Source organism: Astatotilapia calliptera, chromosome 17, assembly GCF_964374335.1.
Source record: "Astatotilapia calliptera chromosome 17, fAstCal68.1, whole genome shotgun sequence".
Classification (NCBI taxonomy): Eukaryota; Metazoa; Chordata; class Actinopteri; order Cichliformes; family Cichlidae; genus Astatotilapia; species Astatotilapia calliptera.
Window position 1 is genome coordinate 36,402,867 of NC_137438.1, and position 18,731 is coordinate 36,421,597.

At 39.1% G+C, this 18,731-nt stretch overlaps 1 protein-coding gene across 1 annotated transcript in view; it reads left to right on the forward strand.

Annotated features, from left to right (window-relative positions):
- cerk (ceramide kinase) overlaps window positions 1-18,731 on the forward strand; it is a 53,688-nt gene that overhangs the window by 18,640 nt on the left and 16,317 nt on the right. The window contains exons 3-9 of the mRNA XM_026147524.2: window positions 926-1,048; window positions 3,363-3,488; window positions 4,153-4,219; window positions 10,024-10,169; window positions 16,440-16,514; window positions 16,649-16,801; window positions 18,471-18,576. Coding sequence (XP_026003309.2) covers window positions 926-1,048; window positions 3,363-3,488; window positions 4,153-4,219; window positions 10,024-10,169; window positions 16,440-16,514; window positions 16,649-16,801; window positions 18,471-18,576 — 796 coding nt within the window. The remainder of the gene's footprint in view (window positions 1-925; window positions 1,049-3,362; window positions 3,489-4,152; window positions 4,220-10,023; window positions 10,170-16,439; window positions 16,515-16,648; window positions 16,802-18,470; window positions 18,577-18,731) is intronic.

Here is an 18,731-nt window from a genome sequence, read left to right on the forward strand (position 1 = left end):
AGATTATATCCAAACAAGATCGGATTTACATTATGTATCGCAGCCAAATGTTAAAAATTACCTCACTAATGTGAGCGTTTACTGGCAATGAAGTGCGTCGAGTCTGACACGACTGCATTTCCACAGTCTGTGGAAACTTGGCTTCAAAGACGCACCCCATCACTTACATCCTGATTATGTAACATATTAAAGGATAATTTTGCACCCACTCTGAGCGTCTCTTTGCATACCCCATGGTGAGTACGAGGTACGGTTAGCGATTTGGACAGCACAACTTTCCTGAAAAGTTAACTTTTCTATCTGATGAAGAAAATGCTTAGTGTGATAATTTCACTTTGAAATGCTTAGCGAGTGAATCTGCTGTCAAAGTGCTTAGTGAGTGAGTTTTTCCTTCTTAATGTAAATATTTCAGTAATGTTCCTAGCAGGATATTATGGGACTCTGTCTCTACTTTGTGTGTGTGTCTGATTATGAGCACAGCCCTGTTTCATTTAGGAAACTAATTTCTTCATGCTTTCATTTCTATTTCATTTCTTTCATTTTAAAGGATTATTCTATTCTATTCTATTTCTGACATAAGCGCATATCTGAATAATCTGTGTGTTAAGGATAAAGCCCAGGTTTATTCTCAGGGCAAGCCCCCACTGTGCCAAAGCCAGGTAATATGGTAAATGACAAAAGTAGGAATTGTTAAAAATACCTGCCTACTAAATAAACTATAGGTCACAAGCGATCTGGGTATTTTATGATTATGACTTTAAGCAAGGCAAAATGATGTGAAAAGAAGACATTATCAGAGGCTTTGTTTAGCACATTTGGAGGCATTTGTCTGATAAGATGGTCTATGGGAATGATAAAAGCATCTTTCGTCTCTGATTTTTGTTGATAAGTGGTCTCTGGAGTGTTCTGTTTTGTTTCTTTACAGTTTCCTATGTGCGAAGGACACAACAGCACCAGTGGCGGTGTAGTGAGGTCACCTTTCACTGTGACAACCAGGCACTCTGCGAGGAGTGGGTCCAAGTTACAAATGAGCAGCTGTCACTACTCAGTATGTGTCATCTGATGTTCTGTAAAAGATATGGGTTTGTACTTTGTACTTGATGTACTGACCCGACGCACCATGAAAGTTGTATTTTAGCTAAGTGCACGCGGTCATTAAGGTCCACTCTTACTGGAAACTGTGTATTAGAAGGTTGGCACGGTGGTTAGCACTGTTGCCTCACAGCAAGAAGGTCCTGAGTTCAGTTCCACCATCAGGGGTCTTTCTGTGTGGAGTTCTTCTCCCCATGTTTGAGTGGGTTCTCTCCGGGTACTCCGGCTTCCTCACATAGTCCAAAGACATGCAGTTAGTTATGATAGGTTAACTGGAAACTCTAAATTCCCTATAGTTGTGAGGGCGAATGGTTGTCTGTCTGTAAGTGTTAGCCTGTGACTAATGATTTTTGAATTTTAATTTAGAAATAGGGCTGCCACAAACGATTATTTTGATAGTCGACTAGTCACAGATTATTTTTGTGATTAGTCGACTAATCAGATCGTGCATCCATTGGACGTAAAACGTACATCTTATTGCACCAGCATGCGTCTGCACTTATATAATTATCATTAGCTTACAGCTTTAAGTGTTTAGGGTATGTGCTAACTAAAAATAAAGACAAGATGAGAGTTTATTAAATTTTAATGACATTTGCAGATTATTTCGATGGAGTTTAATCTGCTTGACGTTTATTCAGCTGTGTAAAAACTATAACTTTAATCTCAGCCAAACCGATTTAATCAGGAACAAATAAAATACTAAAAAAAGCCAAACAATATTATTTTTAAGTTCTCCAAGTGACTTATATATCATGTTTAACCTGAGTAGCGAAAGACGGTGGTGGGTTTGAAAACGATTTGCCGGGAGTCCGGTGTTCTCACGGGCTCTAGTGAGCCTTGCCCCCGGCTAGCTATCGAGCTAGTGGGTAACAGACATCTCTGAAAACGTTGGAGCGCTTTTGAAAGTATGTGGTGTCTTGATAAACTGAGCAGATATTTGAGGTTTACACAGCTACATTCTCGCCTGAAAACATGTTAATCGTTTATTTTGTGACCCAGAAAGAATAATAAGAGTAATATTAAAACTAAATAGCTGCCGCCATTGTTGACAACTGAGCTGGGCCGCGCTATGAATTCTGGGACACAGCTTCTTCTTCTTCGGGGTTTAACGGCAGCTGGCATCCTTGTACATGCAGTGCTGCCATCTTCTGTTTCAGTCCGATATTACACTCTTAAATACTACTACTTATTCCTGCGTCTTTTGTGATCTTACAAAGCGTCAAACGATGCGTCGACTATTAAGTTAGTCGTCCACGATTTTAATAGTCGACGTAATCGTGACTAGCTGACTAATCGTGGCAGCCCTATTTAGAAATATTAAATAAAAATAATAAAAATAATTAGGATAGCTAATGGGCGGTCCTACAGTAAAAGAGAATGGCATATACAGTATATAACTAAAAACGAACATAGCAGCACATTATCTATCAACATGTTTACAAAATAATTAGCTTGCTAAATGTAATGTTTTTTGTGTACTAACAGATTACATGGTGATGCAAAGTTACTAGACTATTATTCAAGCATATTGAGTTTGCATTTTATTTTTCACCTGAGTGCAAAATGCTCTCTTATGCTCTGGGTTTAATAAGCATCACATGATTAGGCTGTACAGAATTTAGTGTTTAACTAACATGCTGAAATAAGAGTGGAAGGTGGGTTTAAGCCATTTAAAATGGTCCTCTTAGTCCCATTTCACTTGGCAGGATGAATCAATTCAAGGTAAATTAACCACTTTCATTTTGAATAAGTCGCTGCATCTTCAGTAGTATTAGTCACACACCTTTACATCGCCCATTTACAATCCATTTATGTAATCTAATGGAACTTTTGTCTTATTGCCAAACAATATGGCACCCTATATTTCTTTGTAATCATTTAACACTTGATCCAAATCCATTCATTTTCACTTTGAGCATCCCATGTATCTTAGTTTGTTGTCCTAAATGCACTCCTCCACAACAGCCATAAACAAGCCATTTAGTATTCTCCATCGCAGCTCTTTGTAGGTTTATCACCGAATGATGCAGTGCCTCTGAATTGCTTTGCACTCCTCCTACAGTCAGTAGACACACCATTTATTTCTTGAGCGGCATGTTTTTGGGACAAGTCAGGTTGACTGAGCATTTTGAGAAAGGTCTCTGGTTAATGAAAACTTCATCAAGCTTTTGTCAGCTGGACATTTGTTTCAAAAAAAAAAAAAAAAAAAAAAAAAGGTAAACTACACATTTTAAAAGATGATCTCATGCCCCTCCCTGTTTTTGCAGCCAATCGACCAAAGAGCCTTCTGGTATACATCAATCCATTCGGTGGAAAGCGTCGTGGGAAACGTATTTACGAGCAGAAGGTGGCCCCAATTTTTCGCCTTGCCGGCATTGCGACCACTGTGATTGGTGAGTCCCTATCAGTAGCATTCCTCAACATTTAAATAAAAAATGAGTCTTGATGGTTGCCATATAGATCTCCAGTGCCACTGTGGCCTCTCGTGGGGACTGGAGAGGCTTGCAAGGATATGATTTGGCTTATAGTGCCATTAATCATGCCACCACCTTAATGGAAGCTGTGATAGTTGATAAGCTCGGGTATCCAAACACATCTATTATTCAATAAGTGTTTGTTACAGCTACACATAGTCTGGGGTATTGATGGTCCATCAGAGGGACCGCTATTCACCTTGGGCTTCCTACAGCTGCTGTAGGTTACAGGATTGTGTGTGTGTTGCTATTATATGCCTGGTAAACAGAATTACTGTTGAAATATTGTTTTTGGTTTTATAGGCTCATTTTGCTTGCTAGTATACAGTAGCTGAATTAGGTTGAGGTTTTTTTTGGGGGGGGGGGGTTGCCAGCACACTTATGCCTCTTCTGACCATTAATCTGCTCGATAGGTTCCAGTGAATGTTTCAAAGGTGAAGTACTTTCCTTGTCATGTATTTCAAAATGCATGTAATAGAGTGCTTGTTCTACCAGTCAAGCCACAAAGTGCCTAGTTATTTTGTCAGTATATTCCCTTTCATTGAATGCCTACTAATGCTTGCCATTTGATTTGTTTCCATAGTTACAGAGCGTGCCAATCATGCTGAAGACCACTTGAAAACAGAGGCCAATCTAGATAAATATGACGGGTAGGTACTTAAGCTAGGTAGCTCTTGCTTTTAGGCTTTGAAAACTGGTTCTTCACCGGGACATGAACTTGACTCTTCTTTGTTTGCTCGTACTTTAATAAAGCTACTGAGAAACTCGGCCATAGTTTGTATTAACCTCTGCTGTATTGCAGTCTGTGTTGTGACAGATTACGGATACAAAGTTCTTTGTGTTTCTCATATTTAACAACGGGAAAATATTCTGATCATCTTAATCACTAACCTTCTTTGTCAGGACATTTCTTAAATCTCTCTATGCCACAATAAATGCTTACAAAGAAAATTTATTGGTTTATAATAATAATAATAAAAGAAGATTAAACTGAGTAGATGTTGGATGTAAGTGCTCTAAAAGCACTCCAATGTAAGATTAACAGTTTGTAGCCATGTTAACTCTTTGAGATATAAAGCTTAAAAACACATCAGTCTGGTGGTTTATATTGGTAGCTGTTGATGCTGTTTCTTTTGTAGAATGGGGGTTGTTATGTTGCCGGCATATCTATTGTTGTTGGGAACGTTCAGTTTAGTTTGGTGTTATGGTAAGACTTGAAATTGTTCAAAAGGTTTGGTGCTGTTGTGTCCTAGCGTGACAGGAAATGATAAAAATGAAAGGTTCTTTCCTTTCGTGTTTTCATTACTGGCCCGTTTCAAGGTTATTCTAGATAACTAAAATTAAACTGAAAACTAAATATAAGTGTGAAAAAACACTTTGCAAAGAAAAAGGAGATTGAGACATATCCATTAATTCAAAACTCTACCGTGGTAATGATCCATAACTCAGTTTTAATGTTCAAAGCCTGGGTCATACACTGGTAGGTAGGGTCTAAAAACTCCAACAAGCCAATCTTAAAGGTTGCTTTTAAACAGTGAGGCAGGGAACAAAGGGGAGGATGGCTGTATATATGCTAGGTGGCTAATTAGCTGGTAGGAAATGTATCTGGCTGAAATATTCACAGGAAAATGGGAACAAAGAAAGGAGGTGGAACAAGCAACATTAAAAGCAGGGGATTAATTTCAAAATAAAAGTGATTAAATGGATGTGTATGGTCACAAGATGAACATTCATTATGTGGGCACAAACCTCTTGTCTGATCTAATTTCACAGTCATGAAAGTTGAGCTTTTTTGCAAGTGGAGTAACACATTTTCTACAATTACTGACAAGTAGGGCTGCCACAAACGATTATTTTGATAGTTGAGTAGTCACTGATTATTTTTGGGATTAGTCAACTAATCAGATCATGCATCCATTGGATGTAAAACGTACAGCTTGTTGCACCAGCAGCATCTGCTCTTATATAACTATCATTAGCTTACAGCTTTAAGTGTTTAAGGTATGTACTAACTAAAAATAAAGACAAGATGATAGTTTATTAAATTTTAATGACATTTGCAGATTGTTTCAATGGAGTTTAATCTGCTTGACGTTTATTCAGCTGTGTAAAAACTATAACTTTAATCTCAGCCAAACCGATTTAATCAGGAACAAATAAAATACAAAAAAAAAAACAAACAATATAATTTTTAAGTTATCTAAGTGACTTATATATCATGTTTAACCTGAGTAGCAAAAGACGGCAGTGGGTTTGAAAACGATTTGCCGGGAGTCCGGTGTTCTCACGGCTCTAGTGAGCCTTGCCCCCGGCTAGCTATCGACCTAGTGGGTAACAGACGTCTCCGAAAACGTCGGCGCGCTTTTGAAAATATGCGGTGTCTTGATAAACTGAGCAGATGTTTGAGGTTTACACAGCTACATTCTCACCTGAAAATATGTTAATCGTTTATTTTGTAACCCAGAAAGAATAATAAGAGTAATATTAAAACTAACTAGCTTCCGCCATTGTTGACAACTGAGCTGGGCCGCGCTATGAATTCTGGGACACAGCTTCTTCTTCTTCGGGGTTTAACGGCAGCTGGCATCCTTGTACATGCAGTGCTGCCATCTTCTGTTTCAGTCCGATATTACACTCTTAAATACTACTACTTATTCCTGCGTCTTTTGGGATCTTACAAAGCATCAAACGATGCGTCGACTATTAAATTAGTCGTCGACAATTTTAATAGTCGACGTAATCGTGACTAGTTGACTAATCGTGGTAGCCCTACTGACCACTGATCCAGTGTCTATGATGATGTTAATGTAAAATGAAGTGGTCAAAAGTCACAATGAAGCAATATCACTAGTAAGTTTTACTGGAATTTCAACATTTTCTATAGTTCTTTTTTTATATATATATTTGTCTGTTTCTATATCTAAATCCTGACAATAAATGAAGGTTTTCAGCTCAAACTGTACATGAAGCTGCTCAGGTCTGTGATCCAAAGTTGGCATTCAATGGCAAAATACAGTTTATCATGGAATATAAAGGGTCTCCTACTTTCCAGCTGAGTTCCCCGTTGTTTCCAGCTCCTATTCATCAGCTATTCATTCTCCCAGAGCAGGGTTAGAGTCCATTATGGTTTTACTCTGCAGCTCATATGATTTATAGATTTATAGATGAGTTGGACTTGAGAAGCTGTTATGTCTGATAGAACAGTGTGATATTCTTATTTACTGGCCTTGCACAGTTGGGCCTCCTCTTCAGTGATGTTTTTGTCAGTTCTCCAGCTGTGTAGTTATTTTCCCTCTAGCATGTGTGTGTCATTTCAAGTACATGTAACACAAGTCATTATGTGACATCCAGTCGATCTTCCCGGATGACCAGCAATCTGTGTATTAGAAGAGTCATGACTAGAGCTGGGCGATATGAGATTTTTTCATATCACGATATGTTTTTTTCATTTCAGGCGATAACGATATCTATCACGATATGAGCCAAATAACTATATTTGTAAGATTTAAATGTGCCGTTGCTCACAAGTAAAATGTGAAATAATCAGCAGCTTGTTTTTATTTAAATATTTATTTCCCATAATAAGTTCAACAGGGTAGATGTACTTAAGGAACATGAGACTTTTTCAGATAAATAAAGGCAAATATTGCAAACTACACAAAAGGCAGCCGCTAAAGCGTTTAAGTTTCAAAATAGAACAAACGAAACAGACTAAATTGTCAATTCCACTTAGAAACAAAATATTAATTCTAAAAATAAATCTTAGTTTGTTTTACAGAAGAACAGACAAAACTGACTAACTTTTGTCAATATCAAATAAACTGAGAACTAAAAGGAAATTCTCAATCTCTCCTTGTTGTATAGCTTAGCTTTTCAAACAGTTTTAACAGTTACTTTAGTCTGACAAAAGCCGAATGACGAATTAGCGCTTCCAGTCAGAGACTGAGGCTACGTCCACACGTACACGGGTATTTTTGAAAACTGAGATTTTCCGTTTTCGTTTTAAAAAATAATCCCGTCCACACATAAAGGCAGAAATGAAGGAAAACGCTGCTATGAACATGCCAAAGCAGCAGGTGGCGCTAGATTCCTAACCGTGCAGAAATGTTGGCCAATCAGAAGTCTAGAAGCCTCGGTGGGAAAAAGGAAACAAAGCTGGGGCATAGAAGCAGAACCGAGTTGTGTGTGTGGAGGGACAGTAACTGTGTGTATATGTAAGCATTTACAGTGGGGCAAAAAAGTATTTAGTCAGCCACCGATTGTGCAAGTTCCCCCACTTAAAATGATGACAGAGGTCAGTAATTTGCACCAGAGGTACACTTCAACTGTGAGAGACAGAATGTGAAAAAAAAAATCCATGAATCCACATGGTAGGATTTGTAAAGAATTTATTCGTAAATTAGGGTGGAAAATAAGTATTTGGTCACCTCAAACAAGGAAAATCTCTGGCTCTCACAGACCTGTAACGTCTTCTGTAAGAAGCTTTTCTGTCCCCCACTCGTTACCTGTATGAATGGCACTTGTTTGAACTCATCATCTGTATAAAAGACACCTGTCCACAGCCTCAAACAGTCAGACTCCAAACTCCGCCATGGCCAAGACCAAAGAGCTTTCGAAGGACACCAGGAAAAATATTGTAGACCTGCACCAGACTGGGAAGAGTGAATCTACAATAGGCAAGCAGCTTGGTGTGAAAAAATCAACTGTGGGAGCAATCATCAGAAAATGGAAGACATACAAGACCACTGATAATCTCCCTCGATCTGGGGCTCCACGCAAGATCTCATCCCGTGGGGTCAAAATGATGATGAGAACGGTGAGCAAAGATCCCAGAACCACACGGGGGGACCTGGTGAATGACCTGCAGAGAGCTGGGACCAAAGTAACAAAGGTCACCATCAGTAACACACTACAACGGCAGGGAATCAAATCCCGCAGTGCCAGACGTGTTCCGCTGCTGAAGCCAGTGCATGTCCAGGCCCGTCTGAAGTTTGCCAGAGAGCACATGGATGATACAGCAGAGGATTGGGAGAATGTCATGTGGTCAGATGAAACCAAAGTAGAACTTTTTGGTATAAACTCAACTCGTCGTGTTTGGAGGAAGAAGAATACTGAGTTGCATCCCAAGAACACCATACCTACTGTGAAGCATGGGGGTGGAAACATCATGCTATGGGGCTGTTTTTCTGCCAAGGGGACAGGACGACTGATCCGTGTTAAGGACAGAATGAATGGGGCCATGTATCGTGAGATTTTGAGCCAAAACCTCCTTCCATCAGTGAGAACTTTGAAGATGAAACGAGGCTGGGTCTTCCAACATGACAATGATCCAAAACACACCGCCCGGGCAACAAAGGAGTGGCTCCGTAAGAAGCATTTGAAAGTCCTGGAGTGGCCTAGCCAGTCTCCAGACCTCAACCCCATAGAAAATCTGTGGCGGGAGTTGAAAGTCCGTGTTGCTCGGCGACAGCCCCAAAACATCACTGCTCTCGAGAAGATCTGCATGGAGGAATGGGCCAAAATACCAGCTACTGTGTGTGCAAACCTGGTAAAGACCTATAGTAAACGTTTGACCTCTGTTATTGCCAACAAAGGTTATGTTACAAAGTATTGAGTTGTATTTTTGTTATTGACCAAATACTTATTTTCCACCCTGATTTACGAATAAATTCTTTACAAATCCTACCATGTGGATTCATGGATTTTTTTTTTCACATTCTGTCTCTCACAGTTGGAGTGTACCTCTGGTGCAAATTACTGACCTCTGTCATCATTTTAGGTGGGGGAACTTGCACAATTGGTGGCTGACTAAATACTTTTTTGCCCCACTGTAAACACTGCAGAGAGTAGAATTAACAGTAACAGTATTGTAGAAATTCATTTCACCGAAACAATAACGTGGCGCACAGTGTGACGCATGCACCAGTTTATTGTATTTCCAGACTTGCTTTCGGCACAATTTACAGTGCATGCTACTCTGTTTTTTGTCAGACTTGAAATAGCCGAAATACCTTCACACTACGGAACTTCTATGGCTCTTCCGTTCGACAATCTCTCCGGCATTGGAACCATCATCTGTTTTCTCTTCGGTCACGCTCGGTTGATTTTTCTAGTCGGCACACTCATTTCCTCCATTACGCGCTGGCTCCATTACCCGCTGGCTGCTTCCCAAACAAACACACGTGCGGCGTGGCACTTGTGCTGTACGTAACAAGTCACGCGACGTGACGCTGCGGCTGTGATTGGTTCGACTCTGCGCTACTTGATTTGGATTGGCTGACCCTTTTTTTTTTTTTTTTTTTTAAGGGGACAAGAGCGGCGAGGTCTATCGCGATAGCTTAATTTCTCTATCGAGTAAAAGTTATATCGCGATACATATCGTTATCGTTCTATCGCCCAGCTCTAGTCATGACACAAACACTTACTGAATTGTTGATTTCATTTTTCTGCCAAGGGTGGTGTGTGTTGGTGGAGATGGGATGTTCAGTGAGGTCCTTCACGGGCTGGTTGCCAGGACGCAAAATGACCACGGTGTTGACCAGAACCAACCGGATGCTGAATTGGTGCCATGTTCTTTACGGATAGGAATCATTCCTGCAGGTGAGCTTTGGGAATCATGTCATTATGAAAAATGCGTGGGAAATCTGCTCTATATGTATTGTACAGACAGAGTGGCATCAGTCTCTTCAGTCTCTTATTTTTCACAAAATAAATATTTGAAATGAAATTAGACTTTTCCAGTGAAGTTTATGTAATAAAAAAAAGTTAAACTTTAATTTTAAAAAAATGCAAATATTGACAGAAGACATTTTTACTAACTCATCACTAACTTATGCTCCATTGAAGTTTGAGCTACATTTTGATAAAATAATGTCGCCTTTATTATTTAGAAATGTATTAAAATCAGTGGAGCAGCGGTTAGCACTGTCACTTCACGGCAAGAAGGCTGGGATAGAATCCACTGACTGGGGCCTCTGATATGTGACTTCTTCCCACAGTCCAAAGACATGCATGTTATAGGTAGCCAACTTTTTGTATGTTTTAGTACTAGCAACCTATTCAGGATGTGTCCTGCCTCTTCCCCACCATTGCTAAGATGGGCTCGATCTACTCTGTAACCCTGGATTGAATAAGATGTTTTTAAAAAGAGCGGATGGATGTCACTTTCTAGTCTGTTTTTTCTGGGGGGTTTTTCTTCTGTTTTTTTTGTTTTTCTTTTTGATGGAAAAACTACAAAATCACAGGTAAACACCAACTTCTGAAGTCAAGGTCTTCTTTTTAAAACCTGCAACTTTACAATCTTTGCAGCACAAACCTTTGTAGAACATAACGCCCCGAGACATTGTGATTAGCCTACACAATTTTTATTTTTTGTTCTCAAATGAAAAATCCATGTTTTTTTTATGTTCTGTCTACACATGACATAACCCACAGCTGAATGAACTGAGGTCACACTTGTTTTTTCTCTGCTGTCAGAAATCAATTGTGACTCTTTCATAAGGTCCTGCTGTCTCAAATAACTGAGTTACAGCAAGTTGGATGATGGATGGTTATGATTTTTTTTTTTAAATAAAATTGGACTGAAGTAGTCCTACAGTTAAAAGAAAAGTCTTAAATGCATTAAATCGCACCAGAACATGATTTAGAGTCTAATTGCGATAACTTCACACTCTCTCATCCCAGCTTTCTGAGTTAAAAGCAATGATCTCTATGGCAACAGGGTAGGAGCTCCCAACAGGGGCCTGCAGAGGGTCAATCAGTCCAAGTGCCATAAATGGAAACGTGCTGAGTGACATTTTTAAATCTTTAATTTTCATGAGGATAGAGATACAGTGCATGAGGCTATCCTGTGCACAGCTTGATGTTAATGACATAGGTTTTTAAAAAGCTGCTGGGCACACAGTAAGTGATTTTTAGGCCACTTACAAGCACAATTTGGACTTTTGTCATTTTACACAAGCAGATAAATTAAAATTTTAAGTGTGTAATTTCCACTTTTCTAAAATTTCTGGTATATATTGAATGAATGTCTGTCACTGGCTGAGATAACACAATGGTGTTGGGGCCCATGGCTACCTGGTGAAAGCATTTGTTTACATGTTTGAACCATTGCTGAGTGGGTAGTTGACCCGTGGGCTAAAGTTAAAAGGAATTGGTTGTAAAGTTGTTTGTGGAATTACCACTGAACTTTCAATCAAACAGTTGTTGTTTTTTTGTTTGTTTTTGTTTCATTTCTTATGAAGAAAACATGCATCATACTTTAAAAATCACACCCATTGCTACACATACATGTTTTGCATACTGAGTATCACCTTCCTACCCACTCATCCTGCACATTTTATTGCACTACTTTTCTATCGATGTTTCTTTTTTCTTTTCTTTTCTTTTTTTTTTTGCTAGCAGATGGAACTCACAAGGTCATTCAATACAAAGTCAGAGCTATAAACTGCTTTTCCTCTGGTGTGGGTGAAACTCAGCTGTACTCTGTCTCCATGCCTGAATTAATTTATTAACTCATTCACTGCCATTGACGTCTATAGCCGTCAATTGCAGTGAATGAGTCAATGGGTTTAACTCATTCACTGCCAATGGCTGGCAGTGAATGAGTTAATGTGGTCATATGTAACACCCTATATGCACAGGAAAGGTAGTTTCCTAACACCAGTGAAGATGCTGTATATTTCAGCATTGAGCCGTGGCTTTCTAATACTTCCTCTAGAGTCGAACATTAGATTTTTGGGGAGTAAACAAAAAGTTCTCATAAAATCCAATAAAAGGAACAGACTTGATTGCAGTGGTGCAGGGTGACTTATACAGAAAAGCAAAGAGAGATGATGAATATCCAAAAAGAATAATAGATCTTAAACCACTAACATATAGCGTTTCATGATTTAGTTCAGCCTCTCTTTTATTCTTTTATTTATGCTGCACACTGCATGGAAATTTTGAGCTTTCTGCATGCCTTCCTGGTTGAAGAATTTAAAAATATTATTACTATTATACTTAAAATATTTACCATTCGCTGACAAGGATGATTGAAGAAGAAATGTATTAAATGTATTAAAACCATTCCTTTAGTAGCTATACCACACATCTTAGTACACATAAAACTGTAAAGTACTGAACATAACCACTGTTATACTGCAGAAAAATGTTCCCCATGACTGTTACAGTGGGGCAAAAATGTATTTAGTCAGCCACCGATTGTGCAAGTTCCCCCACTTAAAATGATGACAGAGGTCAGTAATTTGCACCAGAGGTACACTTCAACTGTGAGAGACAGAATGTGAAAAAAAAAATCCATGAATCACATGGTGGGATTTGTAAAGAATTTATTCGTAAATTAGGGTGGAAAATAAATACTTTTTTGCCCCACTGTATATGGGTTTTATTATTGCTGCAGTTGTGTAAGGTTAAGTTCAGTGTAATGCTTTACATACTGTTTAATGGTAGTAATGCATTATATTCTATAAAAAGTGTTTGTAGTGGCTTCATGTGAGGACCTCATATCTCTAATAAGAATCAGAATACTTTAATAATCCCCAAGGACGTTATGTGTAATAAGTCCAGAAAAACACAACTGCTGTTAAAGTATATTGAAATGTATAAATAACAAAACGGCTAAATAAAAAAAGCCTTGAGCATTGGGTGACATGGTTAACTGTCAGTATCTACTGAAGGATTAAAAATATTAATGAAAAATTAGTTAAACAGCTGGTTACACTTAACTGTCGTTCAGTCAACTAAGTGATTTCAGAGTTACTAAATCTAAAAGTGTACTTGAAGTCTGCAGCTGGTCAACCTGCCTATTAATAAAAAAAAGTTTTCTAAATCCTCTACATCAAACATGTCAGTGGTTAACGAGAGGAAACTTGTTTGTTACTGTAATAAATGCATAGATCATAACTGATCTCAGCGGGGACCAGAGACGAGCAGTTTGTCTTGCTAGTCTCAGATAATTCTCCCATCACAGACTAGATGTTTATCCTTAATGTGCAACAGAACAACCAGAAAAAGTTGCTGGTCTCTCAGCCTGCTCAGCTCCAGCCCTTTAACACCAGGTAGTGGACACACCCATGAAATGTACATATAATACAGATTCAAGTGAAATCCGAATTAAGCAGAGTTAATCCTGCTTCCTGAGACAAAAGCCCAACAACATGACAGTAATTTAAACAGTGGATGCAAAAGGGGCAAACTTATGAGACAGAACACTGTTTGAGATGAAAGAATAGAGATTGAATTTACTTGAGTTTTAACTGATGACTATTTATAGATTTCACTGGACAAGCAGTCCTTCCCTTGCTTGCCCTGATGGGACACTGCTGCTTTATTGTGCTAAATGTAGTATGAACTAACTACAGTTAGGTGTCAGCATCTATCTCAACTGAACACTTAATTTGTTCATTTAGTTTTCTTTGCTACTGGAAACATTTTCAGGTAACACAAATTAGACAATTTTGATTAAAAAAAACCCAAATATTTTAAATCAAAGGTCTGCTTTTTTTGGTTTGAGGCTGTTTTTAAGATACTGCCAGTGCAGCCATGAATATATTCATGTACTGAGGATTGAAACAGCTAAAATATCCTTTTTGGAGCAGCTCTTAAAAGCATCTAGCGTCCATTGTTTTCCCAGAGACAAAGATGATCTAACTGCTGAGATGATTTTACTGGCAAGACAGTTTTAGGGGAAACACAGATAAAAAATGGAGCATCTCCACTGAGGATTTGCCTTGCGACAGTTTATGCTCTCTCCTCAGAATATGCCAGCAAGCTATTGTGGTTGAGCAACTTAAGGGGAATAAAACATTGAAGATCTGAGCACTAAACATCATTGAAGATCTGTGTGCAGCAGTTATATTCATTCAAAGTCAGCTGGCTTTTACGGAGTAGCTTTAGAAGACTGAAATGGCACATGTCACCTTTTTTATGCTCAGCAAAATAGCAGGCAGTGCAGGGCTGTCAGGAGCAATCGGAAAGTGTTTCGGATGTGATTATGAAGCTCGGAGGGGAAGAAGCAAAGGCCAGATAAGTGATATTCATAGAAAGTCAGAAAAAGCAAGAGAGGGAGCTCATCTTCATACTCATCTGTGTGTCCGCTACTGAATGACAGGCCTGATCTTCCCTGTCACGCTTCTGTGAGCCAGCTCAAAACATCACTGGTTAGATTTCACTCTCCTCTCTTTGCTCTCTTGCTCGCGCTCTCTGTCTTTCATCAGTGGCAGTAGGTCTATATTACCACTTGAGGATGATCAAAGTAGGGCAGATAGGTCTGAAATTACACCATGTGGTGCAGAAAGAGAGATACTGGCTGATTACCTCTCAAGTTGAAAGATTTAATGTCAAACTCAACATTTCTCACAAAGCGGGGATGCCTCTTATCCCTCATTTGTTGCTTGAAGAGAGCTGATGATAGCCTGGAGCCTGGAGCTATCCGATCAGTTAACTTTATGACTACGATGTCTCCTTGCTTCCGTCTAGTGAAATTATTCAACTAAATTCCCTTCCCTTGGTCAAAGATTTGAGAGACGTGACCCTGCTTATGATGTGTAAGGACTGATTTAATTTATGAGAGTATGTTTTACACACACTATCAGCATCTTGGAAAACTTAAGTGCCAACAGTGTCTGCTAAGCTGCTACACAGTCTCTTCTGATTAGCTGGAAGGCGTTCATGACAGAGTACCCATCACATATCCTGAGTGTATATTGCAACCTTTAGAATTACTGAGAGTTGAAGACAGGAAAATATCATATCTGCTCCACTTCCTGTCTTAAGGAGGAAGACATGGATTTAAAAGGAAAAAGGCCTTTCAGTATGTACCTGTGAATACATGGTAAATGGCCTGTATTTATATAGCGCTTTACTAGTCCCTAAGGACCCCAAAGCGCTTTACATATCCAGTCATCCACCCATTCACACACACATTCACACACTGGTGATGGCTGCTACATTGTAGCCACAGCCACCCTGGGGCGCACTGACAGAGGCGAGGCTGCCGGACACTGGCATGGTGACAGTTACTATGGCTACGTTCACACTGCAGGTCTTAATGCTCAATTCCGATTTTTTGATCAAATCCGATTTTTTTTTGTCTGCTCGTTCACACTACAAATAAAATGCGACAGTAAACGCGCTCTAGTGTGAACGCTCAAAGCGGCCCGCATGTGCAAAAGAAGACGTCACACACAACGCGCTCTGTTTAGACCCAGAGCAAACAATATTGTTTGACTGATGGCCCTTAATATAAAGACTTCGGACTTCATGTTTCCCAATTTTTGCTTTAAGTTCAGGAAGCGTTCGCGATGTCTTCTCAGGCGCTGATAATTGGCGTCTGTCTTGTGTCAGTGACGTAAAAGACGGATTTAATGCGACATGACCGTTCACACAGCAGTCGCTTTCTGAAACATCGGATATGTATCGGATTCAGTACCACATACAAAAGTGACCCAGATCGGATTTGAAAATATCGGATTTGTGCCGTTCACACTGTCATACCATGATCGGATATGGGTCGCATAGGGTCAAAAAAATCGGATTTGATGCGCTTTTGAACGTAGACTAAGATGCATCAAACAACCAAACCAATGCTGGCACGTAAAAAAAACAACAAAAAAAACAAAAAACAAAGCATAAAGAATAAGATGTGCTTTTTTCATTATTAAATATAAGCATAATTAGCAGGAAAGGGACCGTTGACTTATTAGTTGATTGTATAAACCACTACACTCCAGAGCCACTGATTAGATGTATCCACATCTTTGAAAACCCAGACAAACAAAGAGAGGATACAACCTTCTGGTAAATTAAAGAAGTATGTCATTTTTATTTCTTTAACCGGAGCGCATCTTTGTTTCCGTAACCCAACAGGGTCTACTGACTGTATCTGCTTTGCTACAGTGGGAACCAACGATCCAGTTACTTCTGCTTTACACATCGTTGTGGGTGAGTGGAAATTGCTGAAAGAATATGAAAAACTTACAAGAACCAACAACCTTTGAAAGATTAGACTAATTTTAGTTTCATATTCATGTTATTTTTTGTGTTTTGTTTTTTTGTTTGTTTGACTATCTCAACAGGTGATTCGCAGCCAATGGATGTGTGTTCAGTTCATCACAATGACGTCTTTCTCAGATACTCAGTCTCATTGCTTGGCTACGGCTTCTATGGAGATGTGCTTTCAGACAGTGAGAGGAACAGATGGCTTGGCCCTGCCAGATACGACCTGGCAGGTATGTGGGCCATCAGTTTTCTAAAATCTGCCTAGATCATTTAACCTTTTATTTTTAACTCTTGGCTCACTGTTCTTAAACGCTATCAATCTCACAATGAATTGTTTTAAAAAAGATTTAACCTGGAGTTCATCCCAGGGCTTGCTGGCTTTGTAAAGGGTCCAGACATCAGCAGCAGGATCAACAGTTTTCCTAACACCATGATTAGATGAGATGGTCTGCAGAAACCTCTACATATTATTGTTATTGTTACTATTATTATTATTTTTATTATTATTGTTTTTTTTGGTCTAGGCTTCAACGCTATGATGACAGATAGGAAACTAAACTAGAGCCAGCTGAATAGAAATAAGCAATTTTCATCCACAAAAATTGAGCTCCACTTATCCAAAATAGAAATCCATAAATTTAAACTCATCTTTTTACTTTAATTTACACTTCCTGGTTGCAGGTATGCACAAAAAAATGAGGTGTGATCAAAATGTTCTCTAGTCATGTTATGTCCCAGTGTACTTGGTGCCTGTGATGTGTGCTGTGTGTCAGAATGGTCATTGATTTTCAATTTCAAGGAGTGGAAGGACTCACATGGAAGTGGTTCGGGCTACCGTTGGGCTTGGAAACTGTGGACCATTCCACTGTGAACTGCAGAAAAGTGCTTAGATGTAGCTGTAGGCCCGGCTCTCACCAACAATGATCCTCCAAGCAAAATTCAAGTCAATTTGAAAGACAGCTTGATGTTTGCTCTTTTGCCATTTGAGGATTATCGTAAAATCGCACAGCGCACAGCGCAAGTGGACAGAAGGAGGCTAAGATAGCATCCACACTGGAAGCTGTCTAGACGTGTTCCCAAATGGAAAACTTGACCAAAGTTAAATCACTTAGGTTTAGCCCTGTTTAAAAATAACAATAACACCTTTATTGTGTTCACGTTTAACACAGCATCCTTACAGGTGTCACAATTTGGCAGTTATGATCATTTGTAGGAGGAGTATATAATAAACTCTAAATATTGACACAACTCTGCATGCGATAGCAGCAAAGACCAAACAACACCCTTTGCATATTTGCTCGGACACAGTGCCAGCATTTGATATGGTGATGCAATAAGAGACCGATGGGTGGATGAATGGATGGACAGGTAGTTAGTATAGGTAGACAACTGAACCCACAAGGGAAATAATTGTATTGCAGCAGCAGGATAAAGAATAAAAGGTAGTGCAGCCTACAATAAATAAACAGCATAGTTAAAATAAAAGTGCCACAGGAGCACTGTGAGTGCCTTATGCTGTGAGGGAGTGCAAAAACTTTACAAATACAACTACAGAAAATCAAAATGAAGTTACAGAAGAAAGTGACATTGTGCAAGAGAGTTGTGCAATTAATAAATAATATGAATGCAATAAGCTAGAAAGGTTTTGGTTTTTTTTTGGTTTTTAAAAATCAAACTTTTATGCAGTAATCAACAGTGATCAATAAAGTGGTTCTGCAGGGTAGGGGGTTACATACTTGCCTAAAAAGTGAAAGCTGATGTGTTGTGTTTTGTTTGTTTGTTTTTCTAGTAAAACCTTAAAAAAAAAAAAAAAGAGTTCAGGTTGAAATTAAGCACAACAAAATAAAACACACGGCACATTTGGATTCTGCACTCACACTGACTGTGTCTCCTTTCCAGGTGTGAAAACCTTTCTGAGCCACAACTACTACGAGGGCACAGTCTCTTTCCTCCCCGCCGAGGACGACGTGGGGAATCCGAGGGACAAGCTGCAGTGTCGATCCGGGTAAATGAAAAGCTATCGCTTTATTTCGGGTTTTCAGGAAAGTTTCATCCTTTTCCAAAAAGTGCCATCACTGTGTAACTCGACAACTTATTGTAGCATAAAATGTGACATGACCGAGCTACAAAAGGCTTTAGACTTATAAGCCGAGCCGGGTT